Here is a 19127-nt window from a genome sequence, read left to right as displayed (position 1 = left end):
GCCGTCGGGTCACCTGGAGATCCACGCGGAAACACGTTGAACAATACGACAAAATAGATAAACGAAAGAGAGAAGTGAATATTCGCAATCGGATAAAAAAACAAAAAGCGAAATTTAGATTCGCACGACAGCTTCGACCGCTCGTTTGCAGTTTCTTTATTTTTATTCTTATTTCTTATGACACGTTGCAATTTACAATATCCTATGCAGATAAGTGTACACAGAATAGTATGTGGGGGATGATGTATCTTATGGTGGGCTTGTGGTAGTAAGGTGGATGGAGAGAGCTAGTGCTTATCTTCGGTGTACTTTGGGTTGCCGGCTCTTGCTTATAAATACTCCCGAGTTTGGCCCTGGCTGTTTCTACTCCCCCACCCCCACTTCCACCTCCACCACCTCTTTTCTCCTCCCCCTCCACCGCCACTTCGACCTTATCCTCATCCTGCTCGATCCTCTTTTCCCCTGCATCGGAGGAACGGTGGCTCCCTTAGCGTCTTACGCGTATTTTCAAGCCATGTACCAGTACCTGCACCGGTGTTTTTCAACGTTCTTGAATTCGCGACCCCTTTACGACTAAAAAAAATCTGGCAAGTCCCCGGGTCCATAGTGAAACTATGTCAGTGATTTCAAAGGATTCCTCGCAAAACTTCGTTTGTGCTTTTCACTTTTACCTGGCCTGCGACCGCGACCCCCAGGGGGTCACAATTTGAATAACACTGACCTGTCCCATCATCGTTTTACCTGCAAGTCTTGCGAAATCAGCCCCTGAGGTATTTACGCACTCCACATTCAGAAGAAATAATTTACTTCAATTTTTTAATACGTAATCTTTATACGTAATACGAAAGAGACACGACTCTGATCCATTTTTTGAATCGATGTGAATCGTTTTTGGTGTTCATTGTTTTCTAAAAAAAAAAAAAAAAAAAAAAAAAAAAACTTTGAAAATCAGGATTGTTTCTTATTTTTAACAGTAAAGATACCCTCTACCTATGTACAATTCGCCTACACAAAAGAGATTGATTCGATCGTTGCCATGGTTCAAATTTACGCCCGCAGATCAGGTCTTAATATATGGTCGAGCCGGGTAGGTAACAGAGGCTTAAGGTTAGGTAAGTACAAAACGTTTTCTTATTGACGAAACTATTTAGCGAGGGTGGTTCTAGCCCCCCCATCCACTTCCTCGCCTGCCCCGTACCAAATGGACGAGGGGAACCGCGAGGAAGAGAGACAAAGCGGGAAAATCGAGGTGGGCGCTGGGGGTTGGAGAAGAAGTAAAACGCGAGAGAAGCAGAAGAAAAAGAAGAACTCGTGTTAACTCAAGGATATGCGGCGGCGGAGTAAACCACACAGGGATAGTCGTCTAGGTTAGGCTGGGGCGGTACCTTTTATCCCAGCAACTTGAAAGAAAGTTAAAATTCTGAAAACTGTTCGTCCCTCCATCGTAAACGAGACCATATGTTCTCCCTTCTCCACTGTATGGGGACGATAATAAAATTCTAATCAGAGAAGCGGCACGAGAAACGACGACGATTTACGAGACGTTGGAAGAAAAGAGAGGGGGTAAAAAAAAAAAAAAAAGAAAAAACATCGTTAGAAGAATGGAAGAATATTATTGTATCAATTGAAGATAATATTAAGTAACTATAATAACTCGACGTGATACGAGCGTACGTATATATTAAAGTTGAATCATTAAAGCAGTCTTTTTAATTATCATCACCGATTGTGAGTAATACGATAATTAGCGTTGAGAAAATCACACACGCGTCCTTGACCGATCCTTGTAGGAATTACAAAAGTGTCGTGCACCGCGTTAGGAGATAATCGGTACGGCGCGTCCACAACACGCGTTGTATACGACTAGAACTCGGGTCTACCTAAACACTAAACTCTCTCTAAACTCTAGACTCTTGAAGGTACACCCTATCCTCTCCGCCTCCCTATAGAATTAGTCGAGCAGAGGGTGGCGGGAGGAAGAGCTGCCTCAAAGCAAACAGCTTGAACGTAGGCACGTGTAGTTAAGGGCAGCTCCCAGCCGACAAGGCTCGTGTTATCTACATCGGTGTGTATTTAAGGGATGCTACCCCCCCCCCCCCTCCTCACTGCCCCTCTTCCCTTCCTCTCCCTTTCTCCCTTTCTCTCTCTCTCTCGCTCTCTGAACCCCGGAACCAAAGTACTTGCTTCGCAGCTTCCCGCGACGACTTGGGATTAAATTTCAGAATAGATAAAGAAAATGGGGGAAAAAAAACACGTTGAAGATATCCGATCTATTATACAGAAAATAAACCTGTGTATCAAAATCTTTCTCTATCCTCGGTTTTTTCTCACTCCTTCGGTACGCGTTCATTTTTCGGATGCTCGTACCCCGTTTCTCCCCTCTCTTGCCCCGCTTCACGGGGTAAGTATAATTTTATGGGTACCCGTGATGTGAAGTATGTACCTCGTATATGTATAGAATATACAGCGGGGGGACGAGTCTTCCTAGCTACCGTGTTAATTTCACAGGCTGCTAGACCACAAACGAAGCGCGGGCATGCGAGCGCGAGAGTAGAAGAGGACAGAAGGTTGGTAAATACATGCGTACAATACATATGTACGCCTGAATTGATATGCAACGTTGAAATCACCGTCAGATCCGCATGTGCTGTATACGATCGAACGAAGGGTACGTAGGTAGGTATTATACGTCGGTCTGGTTCCTGCTTGCTCATCCTCGAAGTTGCTTTCTACAGAGGGGGCAGGGTTGAAATTTCGAATTTGAGAAGTTTGGAAAGCGCCAAATTCAGAATTTTTTGGTGGCGAAACCCAGAGTAAAGAAATCAAACTTTGACGAAACATTCAAGTTTCGAATGGTCTGAAACCCGACGCTCAAAGTTTTTAAAGGGCTTAACTCCGACGAGTCAAATTTCCGAAAGTGCGATTGAGAAAATTTAAAAATCTAAATCATCGACATCCCGAATCATCGAAGATTTTCAGTTCTGGGAATTTCACCACTTTGATCTCTCTTTGTTTTGGATTTTCGATATTTTTACGTTCGGAATCCTTGTCATTCTGATTCTCGGTTTTTCTAATTAACCACACGCACTCGTTGAGTAAACTACGCTGTATGAGTATATTTTAATTTTCGGTACTTCACTCTATCGGAACTTTATTTTTGGGCACTTTGCTCTGTCGGAACTTGAATTTTCGGAATCTTGCATTTCGGAACTTTGAGCCGTCGAATTTCCAACCATTCATAACTTTATTGTTACATAAAAGTTAGATTTTTTTACTTCAAGTTTCGCCATCAAATAATTCGGAATCAGACGCTTCCGGAAGTTTTCAAATTCGGATTTTTTACCCCGCCCCCTGCAGCGATTGTTTACAGTCGACGCAATTGAGGGGTAAAAATAACGAGCTTGCTCAGCGTGAAATTTTCACAATGCATGAGAAAGATTCGTCCAATCAGTTGTTACGAGGTAGAAATTTGATCGAGTTTTCGCAGTTTATTAAACAAAAAATTTTACCGATCCGTGCAATCTTGTGTTTCCACCTTCGATACCTTGACGGATTATTATTTCGATTCAAAAATACAATCAGGTAGGGATGAAAAAAGATATCAAATCCGATAAAGATGATTCGAAATTTCCGATACGTAAATACAGGTGGACATTCCCCAACTACCCATCGTATATCAATTATTGAAAATAAAATCTGTGTTATCTATACGAAGGTATCCTTGGTTGAAAAATGTACAGGGCGACTGTTTAACACATGAGATAATTATACCTATATCCCTACATCCGTGTAATATCACCGTTATAATAACACCGAAAGTACCGATCAGCGGTCGAGCGCTCGCCTCTGGACGATCTGTCGCTTTAGAGCTGCAGCATGAGAAAAGAATACCGCATCATGCACCGTTTGATATATTCATATGATAATACGTCGGCCCTTGGCCCTCGTCCCTCGATCCTCGGTGCACGCGACGGGCACTTGGTGCCGGCTACAACGATCGGCACTCGAAATTTCACGCGAGCCGTAAAGATAATAAATTAATTGTTGTTATACGACGGGGTTCACCAGCGTTAATCGCAACGTCCACGGCGACGTGATGCTGCCTGCGGTGTCACCCTCGATCGCCGTCTCTTTGTTGTGTCTCTCGTCGAGTATTAAGAGGTACGCACGCACGCACGCACGCACGCACGCACCGCGTGTATCATCTATACGACGTATGGACTGCTGTCTGCCTACCGATCACGACGACGTAAACGCATATGAGAGCGATCCGATGATCCGTAAAATCCGACGTATGTTTGTTTTTTGACAAGAGATCCGCGGGAGGCGGGAAAGAGAGAGGGAGGAGGGGGTGCTCTCTCGACGCGTCGTCACCGACTAATTTACCGCACGCGGTACTTTTATGTTAGTCGGAGGTGAAGAGTACAAGTGTTGGAAATCAGTATCGTACGCGTTTACCAACGTATAATAATACCGTGTCATTTTGCGAAGACATGCAGGGCGTTGATCCACATGATGAATCGATGCTATTCATTGTCAGGGTAGGGGTACATCTTGCCAAAATCAGCTTGTTATCGTAAACCGGAAGTAGGTACACCCTAGCGATTGTAATTCGACTCTTTGTTCACGATTGTTCGACCGCTGCTCTCCTCGTTCTTTAAATTTTTCAACCACATTGCAGCGCGATAGAAATTTCGATTGGTAAAAGGTACTTCGCACGGTTTTTTCAAGTGTACTCTGACAACGAATGGCATAAATTATACAACTGCATTAACCCGATGTCGTACAAGTTACCTCAAATACCGCACTTAATTCCGTGATAAATAAAATAACATTTTGGCAATTGAAGATGAGAGGAAAGGTAACAGAGAAAAAATCATAAAATCCAAGAAACGATGTTATATTATAGAGGCGCGAGATAAAAGGATGGAAAAAAAAAATTATACGACCCCGAAATATCGACACCCTAATATACACACGCAGGCAGACAGAAGCCGTACACAACCGCGCGTCCACTCGCTCGGTGTACTTAGTCGACAAACTCTGTGTGCCGAGCACACAGACCTCCTCCGTCGCCTCGGTAGCCTCCGGCTCCCGCTGGAGTGAGTAGTAACAACGAGAATGGGAATGAGAATGAGAATGAGGAGGAGGAGAAGGAGGAGAACGAGGATGGAGCGAGGCGAGGCGTGGCGCACGCTTACCTCCGGGAGTCGCGCCTCGAAGGGTGCACGGAGGTGGAGGAGGGGGGGAGAGTACACGCGAGTAACAGCAACAGGTGTCCCTCGGTCGTTCGGTCCCGCGCTCTCTCCGAGTCAACGTCACAATGCGGTTTTCTCTTTTGCAAGCGTTTTGCAGGTACACATGCTTACCCTTCGATTTTTTATTTTGTTTGACGATGTTGATTTTTGAATTTATCATCTACGTAATATCCGTATCAAGTATTTTTGATACGTACACTTGGAGACAATGAATCTGAGGCGGCTAATTTTTTACACTAGACAGTTATGTTGGCAACGCAGAGAAATCTACAGCGCCACAGTCGGCCAAGCTCGAAACAAAATCAATCTCAATGAACGTAACATAACTCATGACCGTCGAATCTAACCTTAGAATACCGCGGGGATAACGACTAGTTGGATTGACACGTCATTTTCGACGATTCGACGGCCATGGGTTACGTTACGTTTATCGAGATTCAGTTTGTTTCGCGCTCGGCCGACTGTGGCGCTGTAAGTTTCTCTGTGTTGCCAACATAACTGTCGGGTGTAAAAAAATTAGCCGTCTCAGATTCATTGTCCCCAAGTGTACCTACCTACATGTATACATGTAATAAAGGAAATACCGAACCTGTAACAACGTTACATATTGCATACATCTGAAATGTATCCGCTGGTAGATTTTATCCGTGAAAATTCCAAAATGTCAACATAAAGCACTATTTAATCTTTAGCTATCAACTTTATCCGGCACAAAATTGATGGTACATTGGGGTCGTCGAAAATTGCTTGCTGTAAGGAAGCAATTTAATATTATAACTTAAATTTTTTTTTTCGAGTATTCACTTTAGTGACTTGTACAAGATAAAAAAGATTGCAACAATAATTTTTTAATTTTAACTGACCCCAAGGTGTAATGATATAGGTACTAGATAAAGGTGCCAGCTAGACGTAACAAAAAAAAAAAAAAAAAAATTATTTCAAACATTCGACGAGGTTTTCCGAGCGACAGAAACAATATGAAACGCTTCATAGATCATTGAATTTGGTGCATCGGCGTGTGCGCGAGAGGTTTGCCTTTAAATGTTCATACGGAACGTAACACGTTCGCGTAAGGTATAACTAAAATTTTACAACGTACGGAAATTCATGCAACGACCGGAGCCCTTGACACGCAACCCCTCGTACCGAGTGGTACGTTGGGTTGCCTGTTTCCAGGCTCACGCTGGAGTCGAAGCGGAGGGTTGCCAATGACGTGTGACTTCAGCAGCGGCAGCGGCAGCAGCACCTTGCCATCATAAACAACTCGGAAGAATATTATAATTTATTCAGAAAGTACTAGGCACCGAGGGCGCGATTACATTTCTATTAGGAAATGGCCTACGGAGCAGCGGCGTCTGGGGTGTCGTAGAGAAACTGAACGTGCGACTCGCTCCCTCGGCGACGACCTTTCCCGCCCTGCACTCGCCCTCGACGGTGAAAACGGGGAGGGAAATCCGTCTCTACGTTTTACGGCACGTCTGAATATTCGTCGGGTTATTTTTCATTATTTTTCCTTTGCTTACATATTAGACTTTTTACCGTATCCTCACTTTCCTTCCGGTCCTTTCGTGAAACCGATTCTTTCTTTAAAAAAAAAAAGACGCGCATTTATACTGCAGTTATTACACCGGTCAACACGAATTTTGAGTCTGGGTTCTAGACGTCAAATTTTGATTTCTTTCACGTGATTGTTAAAAGAAAAAATAGGTTTTTTCATTAAAAAAAGTTTGCTTCTTATTTCAACGTGCCGCTACCTGTTCCTTATACTATCAACTAAAAATGAACCCACATTTCCACGATCTTCCGCACAATTAAGTACTGAGGTCATGAATTTTTCATCCATTAACCGAAGACTTCAAGACTCATTTATCAACGTGAAAAAGACATAAGCAAAACTATAAGTAACAAATGAAGATTTTGGTTATTATTATTCAATGTATAAAATCAAAATTTATTCATTCGAACATAAACTCGAGAAAAAAAAAATGTTGTTGACTTGTGTTATTATTGCATCGACGAGGCACAAGGACTGCGACGTTTTTGCAGTTTTTTCCCCATCCTATCCTCGTCATCGTCATACCGGACGATCATATCGCGGTTGACCCTTCCGCTAAAATTCCCAAGATACTGTATCAATTCAGTAGCCACACCGATAGTAAGATGTCTCGTATAAACGCCAAGAGTGTGAAAACAATTTACCGATCAATATCATATCGACAACAGCTCGTGAAAATATCTTCGAAATATATTTCTGTTCGATTCCGAATCTTCAATAACCGTAATACCCACTTTGGTTTAAAACTGCAATTGAGCGACGAGTCATTTAATCCCGTAAATATAATTTTATGTGTAGCACGCGTGGTAAGCGATGGTTGACCTGACATGCCGCAGTCACACTCGACTGGGACCAATTTTCCCACAGCCAAGCCACTCTCACGGTACATACGACCCTTGCAACCGGGGCTGCCACCCCCTCAGGAACCGCAGAGCAACGCATCGTGATATGCGTTATATACTCAAGTTTTAATAGACGAACAAGCATCATCCTCTGGGGGGGGGGAGGGGATTATTTTTTGCCTCACTTTTTACTTTCCGCTTTTGGATCCTTCGTCTTTCTTTCCTTTCTTCCTTTCTTTCCGCCACCTCAACCGTCTTTTGTACATCATACGTCTATAACTTCGTTACATCCGTATCTACTCGCGATTGAATAAGTGCAACCGGCAATAATTGCGGATTAGAGACGTGGCGATCCACACGATTGCGAAACAACTTGACCTGAAGTACGTCGAACGGCAACGTCGCAGGTTAAACTGCACGCGTGTCTCGGTTTTTAGCCTCTATACCAAGAGCACGACGATGACGCCGACGACTCGGTCTTTATTATACGGAAACGTCTATTTTCGGTCGACGTCTTGTTAGGCGGTTTTTACCGTTGATTCACGAGCGCGGCCGAGCGAAATAAACGCGCGCAAAAATTCACCAACTGTAATTATATGCATGTTCGCAAGTTACGCGAAGCACCAACCCAAATGTAGTTAGGATTTTCGCACGTCCAATTACACGGCAAAAATATCGAAAACTTCACGGGGTTAAACAACGATCGTAAATGCTAGAAGAATTTTTTTCATACGGAATGTGACACGGACGTGTAAAATATTCATAAGAAATATCGGACTTACCCAATGCTGTGTAGTGACGACTTCTCCGTCGGGTCCGTCCATGTTCTGTTTGATATTGAAAAAAAAATTGTAAAAAAATTGTAAAAAAAAAAAACACAAAAAAAAATAGAGCAAGAGAAGAACAGAGTTCGGGTGAAATGTATTATGTACAATCGATGGTGTTACATGCGTTTTTACACCTATATAACGCATTCGTGCAAAGGACGAGATTGCCCCCCCCCCCCCCCCCCCTCGCTTACTCAGTCAAGTATGAGAAAAAATAGGTGAGGATACATAAAAAAAAAAAAGAATAAAAGGATTGAAAGAAGAAACGAAGCTTACGGTATAGGTGCGCAGCGCTTACGATCGAGAATTGAAAGCACGGAAGAAAAGCAGAGCGGAAGAGAAAAAAAGAGGGGGAAATAATGTAAAAAGAAATTCACAGAGAATCAAGAGATTGATAATATAGAAATTAAAAATGAAGACGAACGGCTGTCGGCTTGTTGCGAATCAACCAATCATCAAGTATCATAATGTGATCACATTTAAATCCACGAACCCGTTGAGGATATTTCCTCCGCTCAAGTGAAAAAACAATTAACGACAATAGAATTTTCAGTCGATAGATCCGAACTTCCTCGTTTGCTGCTGGACTGACGCGCGTCCATAAATAAATAATAACAAAAACAATAATAATAGTAATAATAAAGCAATGCAATATCGTGTGTAAAATAGATGCATCAATTTTTTTCTACTTACGTCTTTCTTTCTCTTGACAGCTGCTCCTGAAACAAAAAAACAGAAAAAAAAAATAAATAAAATGCCTGTGAATGAAAATTCCTGAGCAACGAACACGTCGTGACGAGTGCATGTGTATAATTTAGGTAGAGTGTGTATATTGTGTTCGCCATGCGTTCGTTTGGTCAAACGGATTCACAGCGAGCGTTCGCGCGCACACATATACACCCTAGGGTGTTTCAAAAAAAGACAGAATCTTTTTTTTTTCTTATGGTGTCCAAAAATTGATATTATACCTAAAAACAAAATTTTTGCGCCAATATGAGCTCTTAATATCAATAGTAAGGTTTGCCTCTGTCCATTTCTTTATTTTCCATTTAAATAAAACGGGAAAAATTTTTTTTTTTTTATTTTGGAATCTTTATTACTTTGGAACGGTTCATCGTAACAACAATCTGAAAAAAGAGATTTGTAGAAAATTTCACGCTCTACAAAAAACGTCTGAAGATCAAAGTTCCTCAGATCAACCGTTTCAAAGATATCAGCGATCAAAAATAACACTAATCAAAAATTTCAAATATTTTCCAATAAAAGTACAAAAAAATATCACATGCCATATTTATATTATTTTTTTTATGTAAAATTACTCTAATTCTGTTAACCTGAGACTGTAAACTTTTTTTTTGGCTAATTAATTCAATACTTAACTCACAAAAAGCACAAATACATAAATATAAAGCTTAAAAACATCACATAAATGATTTTTGGGTCTCTTTTATAACAAATTTATTTATTCCTTTTTTGCTAAATACTAAGAAATTTTATTGAAAAATTAACTCGTTATAACAAAAAACAATATTAACAACTTGTTACAAAAATTGTTTCAACTTGCAAAAATAAAAAAAAAAAACTCTTCCCCGTGTTATTTAAATGAAAAATAAAGAAGTGGATAGAGGCAAACCTTACTATTAATATTAAGAGCTCATATTAGGGCCAAAATTTTTATTTCTAGGTATACTATGAATTTTTGAACACCGTCAGAAAGAAAAAAAAAAAAAATCTTTTTTTTTTGAAACACCCTAATGCACCCGCACACAACACACACACAAGCACGGTAATACACTTTGTGTAAAATTTATGGTATACGAAACAGACTTACCGGCTGTGGGGTTCGATAATCTCGCGTTGTTGATGACTGGTGTCGTGGGGTTGGAGGCGGATGTCGTGGTTAGGGTGGCTCCGGAGGGTACCGCGGTACCACGGGTTCCGAAAGGGAAATACGGCGAGTCCGGGGGGTAGGTCGCCCCCTCGACCCCCCCGCCGCCCCCGGGACCGCCGCCGGGTCCCCCGCCCGCGGCTCCGAACGGACCGCCGCCGTACGTCTGAAATGAGAATGCGACGAAAAATTGTATTCGAGTAGATGGAAAAAAGAGGGAGGGAGAGAGAGACGAAGAGAAGGAGAGAGACGACAGATTTCCGAGAGTCGTAAAAAAGTTTCTTTAAATAAATAAATAAATAAATAAAGTACGAAATGGACTTGCAGAAAAAGCTTACAGTTCTGATTCAACAAACATGACGAGTTTATACATGACCTTTATACATATACAATAGAAGGTGTTTGAAATTAAAAAAAAAAATATATTGTCGTTGATTCGGGAATAAACAATGATTCTCGACAGCTGTAGGTATTGGAAAAACAATGCAGATTAATTTTTCGACGAACACACTGTACGAGTATTTTCTCGTGGTGGATGTCAATACGATAGTTTATTGAAAAAAATAATTCACGCTAAATGTGCGTTAAAATCAAATTCTAGATTTTTTTTCATCACAAAAATCAAAAAACGGCTCGGCCTTACACTTGAGCTACAGTGTAAGTGCCCAGAGTCTTTTCAAGACTTCCTTTTAGACTAGAAGCAAGCATTTTCTTCATCCACTCGTAGGAAAATCTTTCTTTTTATTTCATTTCAAACAGCCCAAATTGTACGTATATAAAGAAGAAACGGGAGGTGATAGCAGGAGAATATAATTACAAATTGATATATAAAACATTGGAGTATAATAGAATAATAATTACCGATTCAAAATAACACGTAATAGGGGTTTTGGAAATGTACAATATAATGTAAGCCCGATCATCATCAAGCGGATCAAGAATCTCTTATCGTTTTATCATTTAACAACCGGCGATTAGATTATTAAAGTGCGTATTACCGTTCCTCGAAAAATCTATACCAACCCACCTTACACCTACTTTACAGACACGTACGTGCATATAGATAGGTATACCAACCCTGTATGGGTTATCACGAAGCTAACCTACAAACCTCACAATAATTGTGCCCATCTTTGTGCGTATGTATACGAATTTATGGGTGAAGATGCAGTTGTTTCACGAGGCTGCAGTTAGAACGTCAACGAAACGGAATATGGGGAAGAAAAATCGTCGTTGTGGAATTTTAGAACGATTTCCTAGAAATTGGATCTTCAAAATATAAGTTGTTTTTGTCGGTTTATTATGGCTAACTAAATTTCAGTAGTTTTAATTATGGATTTGAATAACCGGATTTCCTGGTCACTAATACTTCACAAAGTTTTAATTATGTTTAATTTCTTAACTACTAAATTTCATCATTATTTCTGTACAGGGACAAACAATTCAATTGCAATAAAAAGAAAAAAAAAAATGAATCATCAGGAAATATCGAAATGTGAACAAAAATTCTTTGAAACTCACTTCAATCAGAACGAATTATCGAGGAAAAATTGAGATTCATGAATCGAAATGATAATGGATTAGGAAATTTTTTTTTTTTTCGATCAAATCGCATGATTTAATTTAAACGAACTGAACTAAAAAAATGATTGCGTGTCACTCAAATCTCGAGTTATTTCCCCCTCGGTTTAGTTGGCAGCGTATCAAAACTGACCAAAGGTTTCTTCTTGTCCTCCCCCCTCGACATATTCGTGTTACACACGTATATAAGAACCACAACCCCGGGGACTCCCAACTACTCTATAAATAAATATTCTACTCGCAGTTGTACGGGTTAAGACGCGAGATAAATTTATTTCGCCATATGCAACCGCGACTGTACCTACGGGTAAGGAATTTTTGGCTGATAATACGTATAACGTAGAAAGAGACGATATTTATTTATATGTTAAAAATTTAATACCTCGTCCTTTGCTTTCTGCGCCCACTTTCCATTATCCTGATTTTCCTCCTCCCCCAGTTTCGCGATTCACGACTTTCACTTCGCGAAAAAACTTTGCCCCCCTCGCCTCATGAGTTATATTTTTGGACAAAGTCGTTCACGCGCCCGCGAATCAAATATATGTCCTATACCTATACGTATATCGTATCGTTTATAATATGTAACATTAAACGGTGGTGGGGTATGTCAATACCAGGGTTCGTATTTATATTACGCTTTTTGGAATCTGAAAGTCCCTGACTTTTCCAGATATTCCAGCCCGAAAATAGCATTTTTCCAATAACCTTTCTACAAATATACCGTTGAATAATGACAATATTTTTTACACATACTAATACATTCAGTACTGCCTGTTAAATATCTTACTGTCTGACTATCAATTTACAAAAAATATTTTGCAATTTTCCGTATGAAAAAAACGAAAGAAGGTTCGGTATCAAGTGATATACATAAAATGTATGAAGCGGTGCGACGAAACAAAATTTGAAGTACGCTTTTTTTTCTCAAGATCGATAGTGCCTACTTTGTATGAGAACGAGTTTATTTCTTCGCAGACTCAAAAGTCCGGTCTTATTTTCGAAATTCCCGGTTTTCAAGGTTTTCTCTACGCATACGAACCTTGAATACGTAGACATACCTACACCTTATTACAACGATAATTAATTCGGTAAGATGTATCGATATGCAAGATTTGTACGTCTTATATCGATAGTGATTCTGCAGGTGTTCCGTTTTTGCCAATTTTCGAAAAATTCCCATTCTACTCGTCACGGTTTCATACCAGGCATTGCCGTAACCCTTGAGTCACACATTATTGTGCGGAGTCAACTTTTATAACAAGATAGTATTCTATGGTTTTTGGGGTCACTAATTACAAATCTGAAATCAAATTTCAAAAATTCAAGGCGGTGGATTCAATATGGTGGGCCAAATTTTTAAATTGAATCGAATACGGTCAAAAAATGGTATGCAGGGGGTTTCGGGGCCGCTGATTGAATTTGCCGTAGTGAATTTTCAAAATCTGTTTTCAGATTCGTAATCAGCGACCCCAAAAATTGGACAGAGAGAGTTTTTTCTCCGAATTCGATCGAATTTGAAATTTCATTTCACCGTATTAGATCCGCTATCTTGAATTTTGAAAATCCGATTTCCGATTCATAATCAGTGACCCCAAAAGCTTATAAATTATGTAAAACATGTATATGTGTAGAAGGGTAACCTTTTCGGAAATTAATTATTCCTTCAATTTGCACGATATTTTTCAAGCATCTCGTTTCTGACAATAATTTACACTACATCGCAACAATTACTCTCAAGTATTGAAAACCTACTAGTATTCCATCAGAAATAGCAAAGAACCGCATAGAAGTATGTTGAAAACTTCTTTAAATATACAAAAAAAAAAAAAAAAATGGTGGTAAGAATACTTACCACGACGACTCAAAGGGTTAACCTAGCCCCACAACTCTGTTTATCTTCCCCTTTTACCCCCGCATACCCGGCGTATGCTAATACGAATGTGTCGTATACCCGAGGCGTTCCGATTATAATATATATGGGGAATTCCATGTCAAATTTACCCCTTTTCTCCCTCATCATTTTTGATTCGTTCCGCGATCGAGTTTCGTTTGTTGAAAATGTTTCAAGTGCTAAAAAAAAATAGAAGAAAAAATCGGCCCATCATCGGCCAGGTGTCGGTATGATCGGAATGAGAAACTAGATTTTTCAGATTTTTAAAAACGACCGTTTTCGAAACGGGTTCGAATAATATAAAAAAAAAAAAAAAAAATGGTTAGCGAAAAAAATTTGAAAAAATTCAGGAGTGCCTTTTTTACATGGTAGAATCGTATAAAAAATCGCGGAACGAATCAAAAATGGCGATGGAAAAAAGTGGTTGGTTTAACATGGAATGCCCCATATACTACCTTGAATTGCGTTACAATATAAACCGATCACGCGTGGCGATTGCATAATTGCATAAAAATAGTAAAATAACAATAAGTTATAAATGCAGGTGGAGAAATATAAAACACGCGCGTACCTAATTTCGTATATGGGTGTATACGCGGTGGCGTCTGTATATCGTGCGATGTACAAAGTATAACCGCGGTGATAGCGATTATCGTAGATTAATGATATACAATATGTAGGTAACCGGGTACGGGAGGAGGGAACGCGACGGGAATTTTATCGGTGGCGTCCGACGTCTAATCGTTAGGAAATAACTCTCTATAATATAATGAAAACGCGATACCTCCGCGGTCTCTGAGAATATTTATCGGTCATTACGTGTACGTATTAATATAAACCAGGGATCGCCAACTTGATCGGACCCGAGATTTACCGTTTACCTTCCAGACACCGAGCTATCTACCGATCTCAAATCTTTACCACAGAATTAAATGAAATACTTTTCGACAGCGGCATGAAAAAATATATCTTTGGCTTGCCGCGACCGACTGGCCTAATAGCGACGATCGAACGGTTGGCCAACCCTGATATAAACCCACGTATCGCGCGATTATACGGATGAAATGCAATACTAACCCGTACCGTAAAACTGATTCCCCTTGTTGTTGTTGTTCTTCTTGTTGTCACAGAGGAATTAGGGTAGAGTTTGAAAAAAAGAAATAGTACGTCTATACGCATACTTGTACAATATACTCACCATACCGTTGTCCATAGCTGGGCCATATGGCGACTGGAAGCCTGGTTTGTCTGCAACGATAAAATGTGAATACGAAGAATGAGAAGAATGAATAAATACACCGAGCAACAAATGTATACAAAGTAGGTTTCGTGCGAATGAGGATGGGTATATAAAAAATGAAAAAGTCGGTCCGCCGGTCCGCGGTTGTGTGTATAGGAACGAGGGAGGATTAGCCTCACCCCCGTGCCGCCTGTGGCATACACGGCACGTGATACATCCGCGAATTTTCAATGCGCGAATAACATTACAATATACAGACAGGGTGGAAACCTTTGCATGTTTGCAACGAATATACGCATACCCACACACCATATCACGAAGATCCCTCATATTTATAACGCGTCTTCGAGCACCTCACCTCACCTCACCTCACCTCTCCGGCATACGAACTGTTCCAGACGCGGGGAGGATTCGAGTTCGCAGCTCGACCTTCCCTCGATCACACACATCTGCCATAAATTTACCATTCCGTACCTTACCCTTACTCTTGTATACTTATCGATAACCGCAAAAATAGAAGAAGACGAAGAAGAAGAAGAAAAAGAAGAAGAAGAAGATAGAGAAGAAACTCACGAGTTTATAACCAATATGCACACACGGTATGTATGAGGCAAATACACCGACAAGATCATACACAGCTATATCGATATACGCGTTGTGAATTGAATGGAGAAAAATTTGTAACATCGCGGGGTCTTTAATAAATAATATCGAACGTATGTGGTGGGAAGACGAATAGGCGGAGGGGAGGGAGAAAGCGATCCGAAAGCAGCCTAAATCTGCAGCATTTATGTCCGCGCGTTACAGGTGTATGCATATATATGTATAGATATATATGTATTGTATCGGTGGACACGTGTTTGCGTTACGATCACGATCGTGAAAAAAATTGAGTATGCTAGGAGCGAGCAGAAAAAAAAAAAAAAGGACCTCGCCCCCTCTTCACCATCGCCAAACCAGCATCTTCACGTTTTCCGCGACCCCGCGAAACACAAAACAAAACTGCTAACGCGGCCGTCGTGGAGCAGTTTTGATTTATAAAGACGTATAGGAAATTTATTCGACTTCTCTTTGCATTTTTCATTCATATATTATATTGTATATTGATCGGCAAATGGTGAAAAGAAAAGGACGGCGGAGGGAGTTGGAGGAGGGGGGTAGAGAATTTAAAGAATATGTATATATGCATCGATGACAAAGTTTGAAGATCAAAACCAATCATCATCAGGCGGCTGATGGAGAATTTTCTTGACAAGTTTGTGGCACCGTCACGATTTTCGTGCTGTTCTTGTGCATTCTCGATTCGAATCGATTGGTAATGATAATATGAATATGTGCATCGGTTTGAAAAGAACTTAATGATAATTTGTTATATGAGTAATGACGAGAAGGATATTTGTTGTTCTGTTACGCTGCAGCTAGAACCGAAAAAACTTGTTAGATATTTAATCCCAGCGGTTATGTTATAATTTGTCATTTTTTTTTTCACCTACTTAAAGCAGTCTTTCAGAATTTATTTAGACTTTGTCTCAACCCGTCCAAACACAATAAATTTTTCAAAATTTCACAAAAGCTCGCGAAATCTTTTTTGAACGCCGATAGCGTTTTCGAAAACAAACATCAATATGAAACGCTATGTCTTTTTTTCGTTTTGAATTGTATTTCCATAAAGAGAATACGGAAAAAAAAGATCGATATTCATTTTCATATATTTTAGTCGATTTTAAACCCAAAATATTTGTTTTCCAAAACTTGGGCCATTGTAATTTTTTTGAAAAAATTCACCACCATCCTTCCTATATTGCCGTTATTTTGAGGGATGACGCAGTGAATTTTTCGTTTTGCCGGCATCAGCTTATTTACCGTTGTTAAAACGGTTTGTCAAATCAAGTTTCATTGCCTATAAAAAAAAATCTGAAAGACTGCTTTCAGAAGGTACAACGAAAAAAAAATGAATAATTTTCAAGTAAATCAAAAATGGTCCGGGTCGCGGGTTGGTCGGTTTCGTATGGACTGCCCCATATGTACATATAATTGACGAGTCGCAGATAGATGGACAGACATATCGACAGACAGGTATATTATTAATACGCACACGTTGACGAGAATTAACCGAGCGGTAATAACGCAGATCTGCTTTGTATTGAGCAACGTTCAAATCAACTACGCAGCTAGTATATAGCATGTTTGAAAAGTAACGTTACATCGTACACGCATGCGCGCGCGTGTGTATGTGTGTCTGTTTATATATATATCATATAACGCATAACTGAGCTATATCGGAAATCGATCCACTTATTAAATATTCTTCGATTTACACACGAGGAATACCTAACAAGACGAAGATGAGGAGCGTGAGGAGAAGAAGGTGGATCGAGACACGTGGATATTTTATGTATAATTCCGGAGTGATCGTTTAGTATAGTTACACATACGTAGAGACGATATATCACATTAGGCATACACATAGACATCCGGCATGAAACTGGTAATAAAAATTCTCTCTTTCTCCTCGGTCTCCCGCTTCGTTATACACGTATTAGAATAATCGTCATCGTGCCTGTGTACCATTGGCCGTTGCCCGTGGTTACACACCGCCATACACTTATACCTATATACACACCATCATACACTATACGAGTATACATAACGCGTATGCTCAAACTCTATAAGAGCTAAAAACTAAGAACACGCCCGTGCGATTACCATACTTGTTATACGCGGCTGATCGGGCGATGAGAGAGCCAGTTTCTACACCCAGCCAACTGAAATGCCACGCGTTTATGCCGCCGCGAGTTGCTGCCTATTACATGTGACAAGAATCAATGAATTTCTTTCCACCGGAGCCAGGGAGTGAGACGAAATAACACCGACGTATGGCGAAAAAAAAGAAAAAAAAACAAGAAAAATCAACTTAACGGGTATATTTATAAAAGACTGACGGAAAAAGGTACGCTTTCAAACGTCAGCCTGTGAGACTTGAATTGACTCGTCCGGGTCATCGTCAAAGACGGACTTTGGTTCGGTAGAGGGGATTCGGGAAGGTACGAGATGGAAGAGGGCGAGTTGACCGGAGTTGGACAGTTCGCGGGAGAATTGTGCGATAGGCGGTGTGGTGCAATCAAGAGTTTTGAATTCCCTGACAATGACAACGCGGTCGGTCAGCCACCAGCAGCAGTGCTGTAACGCAGTGTACTTTGATGCATGATATCCCCGTCGACGACGACGACGACGACGACGATTACAGAGCCACCCACCGCCACTTCGTCATTCCTGCAGCAGGTCGGCAGGATTATGCGATATTATTGTACCCTCACGCTCCGCAAGACACGTCAAGAACAGGAGTTCAACTACTATGTACGTTATAGGTTACTACGCGTGGATTCCAGTTTAGCCCTCAACTAGGATCTACATGTCTTTCACCTCGTGCGTAGGCTTACTCACACTCTCCGACACGGCAAAGTTTAAAAAGAGTTCTAACTTCGATCGAAGCATTCCGACTTAGGACCTGCTTTGGACCTGGAATCAAAATTCCTGCGATATCGAGGAAATCGCGTCAGTGGGTGAAAAGCGTCGAACGTCCGAGAGTATTTGAAACAGGATGCGATAGAGGACTCCTCGTATAACGCGCCGCACGTACGTGTTAGGTGCCAACTTCCTGGAGTACACCTCCACGTCCACACCTTACACGGTGTCCTTTATACCGCCTCCTCGTCTGCTGCACCGTGCGATCGAGTTCACGTTCACGTCGGAGTATTTAGTTTTTCAGATCATTGTCTGGTGCAGGGTCGTCAACCCGAGTCGCACCGACGCACCGCCAAGGGCTACGCCGCTGCAGGTTATAATACATAGATTTCACGGACGCAACGAAGCTGCGTCGTCTGGTTACCCGAGTGCAATACATCCAACGCTGATCCTGTATTTATAATCACTAGGCGACGTCGGGTGCGTGTCATAGGTATCTACCTGCAATACATGCTATGTACTACCAACATGCACGGATGGATTTTCACAGGTGGTCCAGGAACCTCCGCAGTGCAGGCAT

The 19127-nt window shown here is 40.9% G+C and overlaps 1 protein-coding gene across 2 annotated transcripts in view; it reads right to left on the bottom strand.

Moving 5' to 3' along the window:
• Positions 1-19127, bottom strand: part of LOC107220997 (transcription factor 12) — an 82237-nt gene that overhangs the window by 55306 nt on the left and 7804 nt on the right. Inside the window, exons 2-5 of one of the 2 annotated variants that reach the window (XM_046737583.1) lie at positions 15041-15090; positions 10314-10536; positions 9176-9201; positions 8438-8482 (exon numbers count right to left, since the gene is read on the bottom strand). In XM_046737583.1, the coding sequence (XP_046593539.1) occupies positions 8438-8482; positions 9176-9201; positions 10314-10536; positions 15041-15090 (344 nt within the window). The remainder of the gene's footprint in view (positions 1-8437; positions 8483-9175; positions 9202-10313; positions 10537-15040; positions 15091-19127) is intronic. The other variant, XM_046737588.1, reaches the window with a different exon arrangement.

This window comes from Neodiprion lecontei, chromosome 4 (assembly GCF_021901455.1).
Source record: "Neodiprion lecontei isolate iyNeoLeco1 chromosome 4, iyNeoLeco1.1, whole genome shotgun sequence".
Classification (NCBI taxonomy): domain Eukaryota; kingdom Metazoa; phylum Arthropoda; class Insecta; order Hymenoptera; family Diprionidae; genus Neodiprion; species Neodiprion lecontei.
This window is presented reverse-complemented; position numbering and strand designations above follow the sequence as displayed.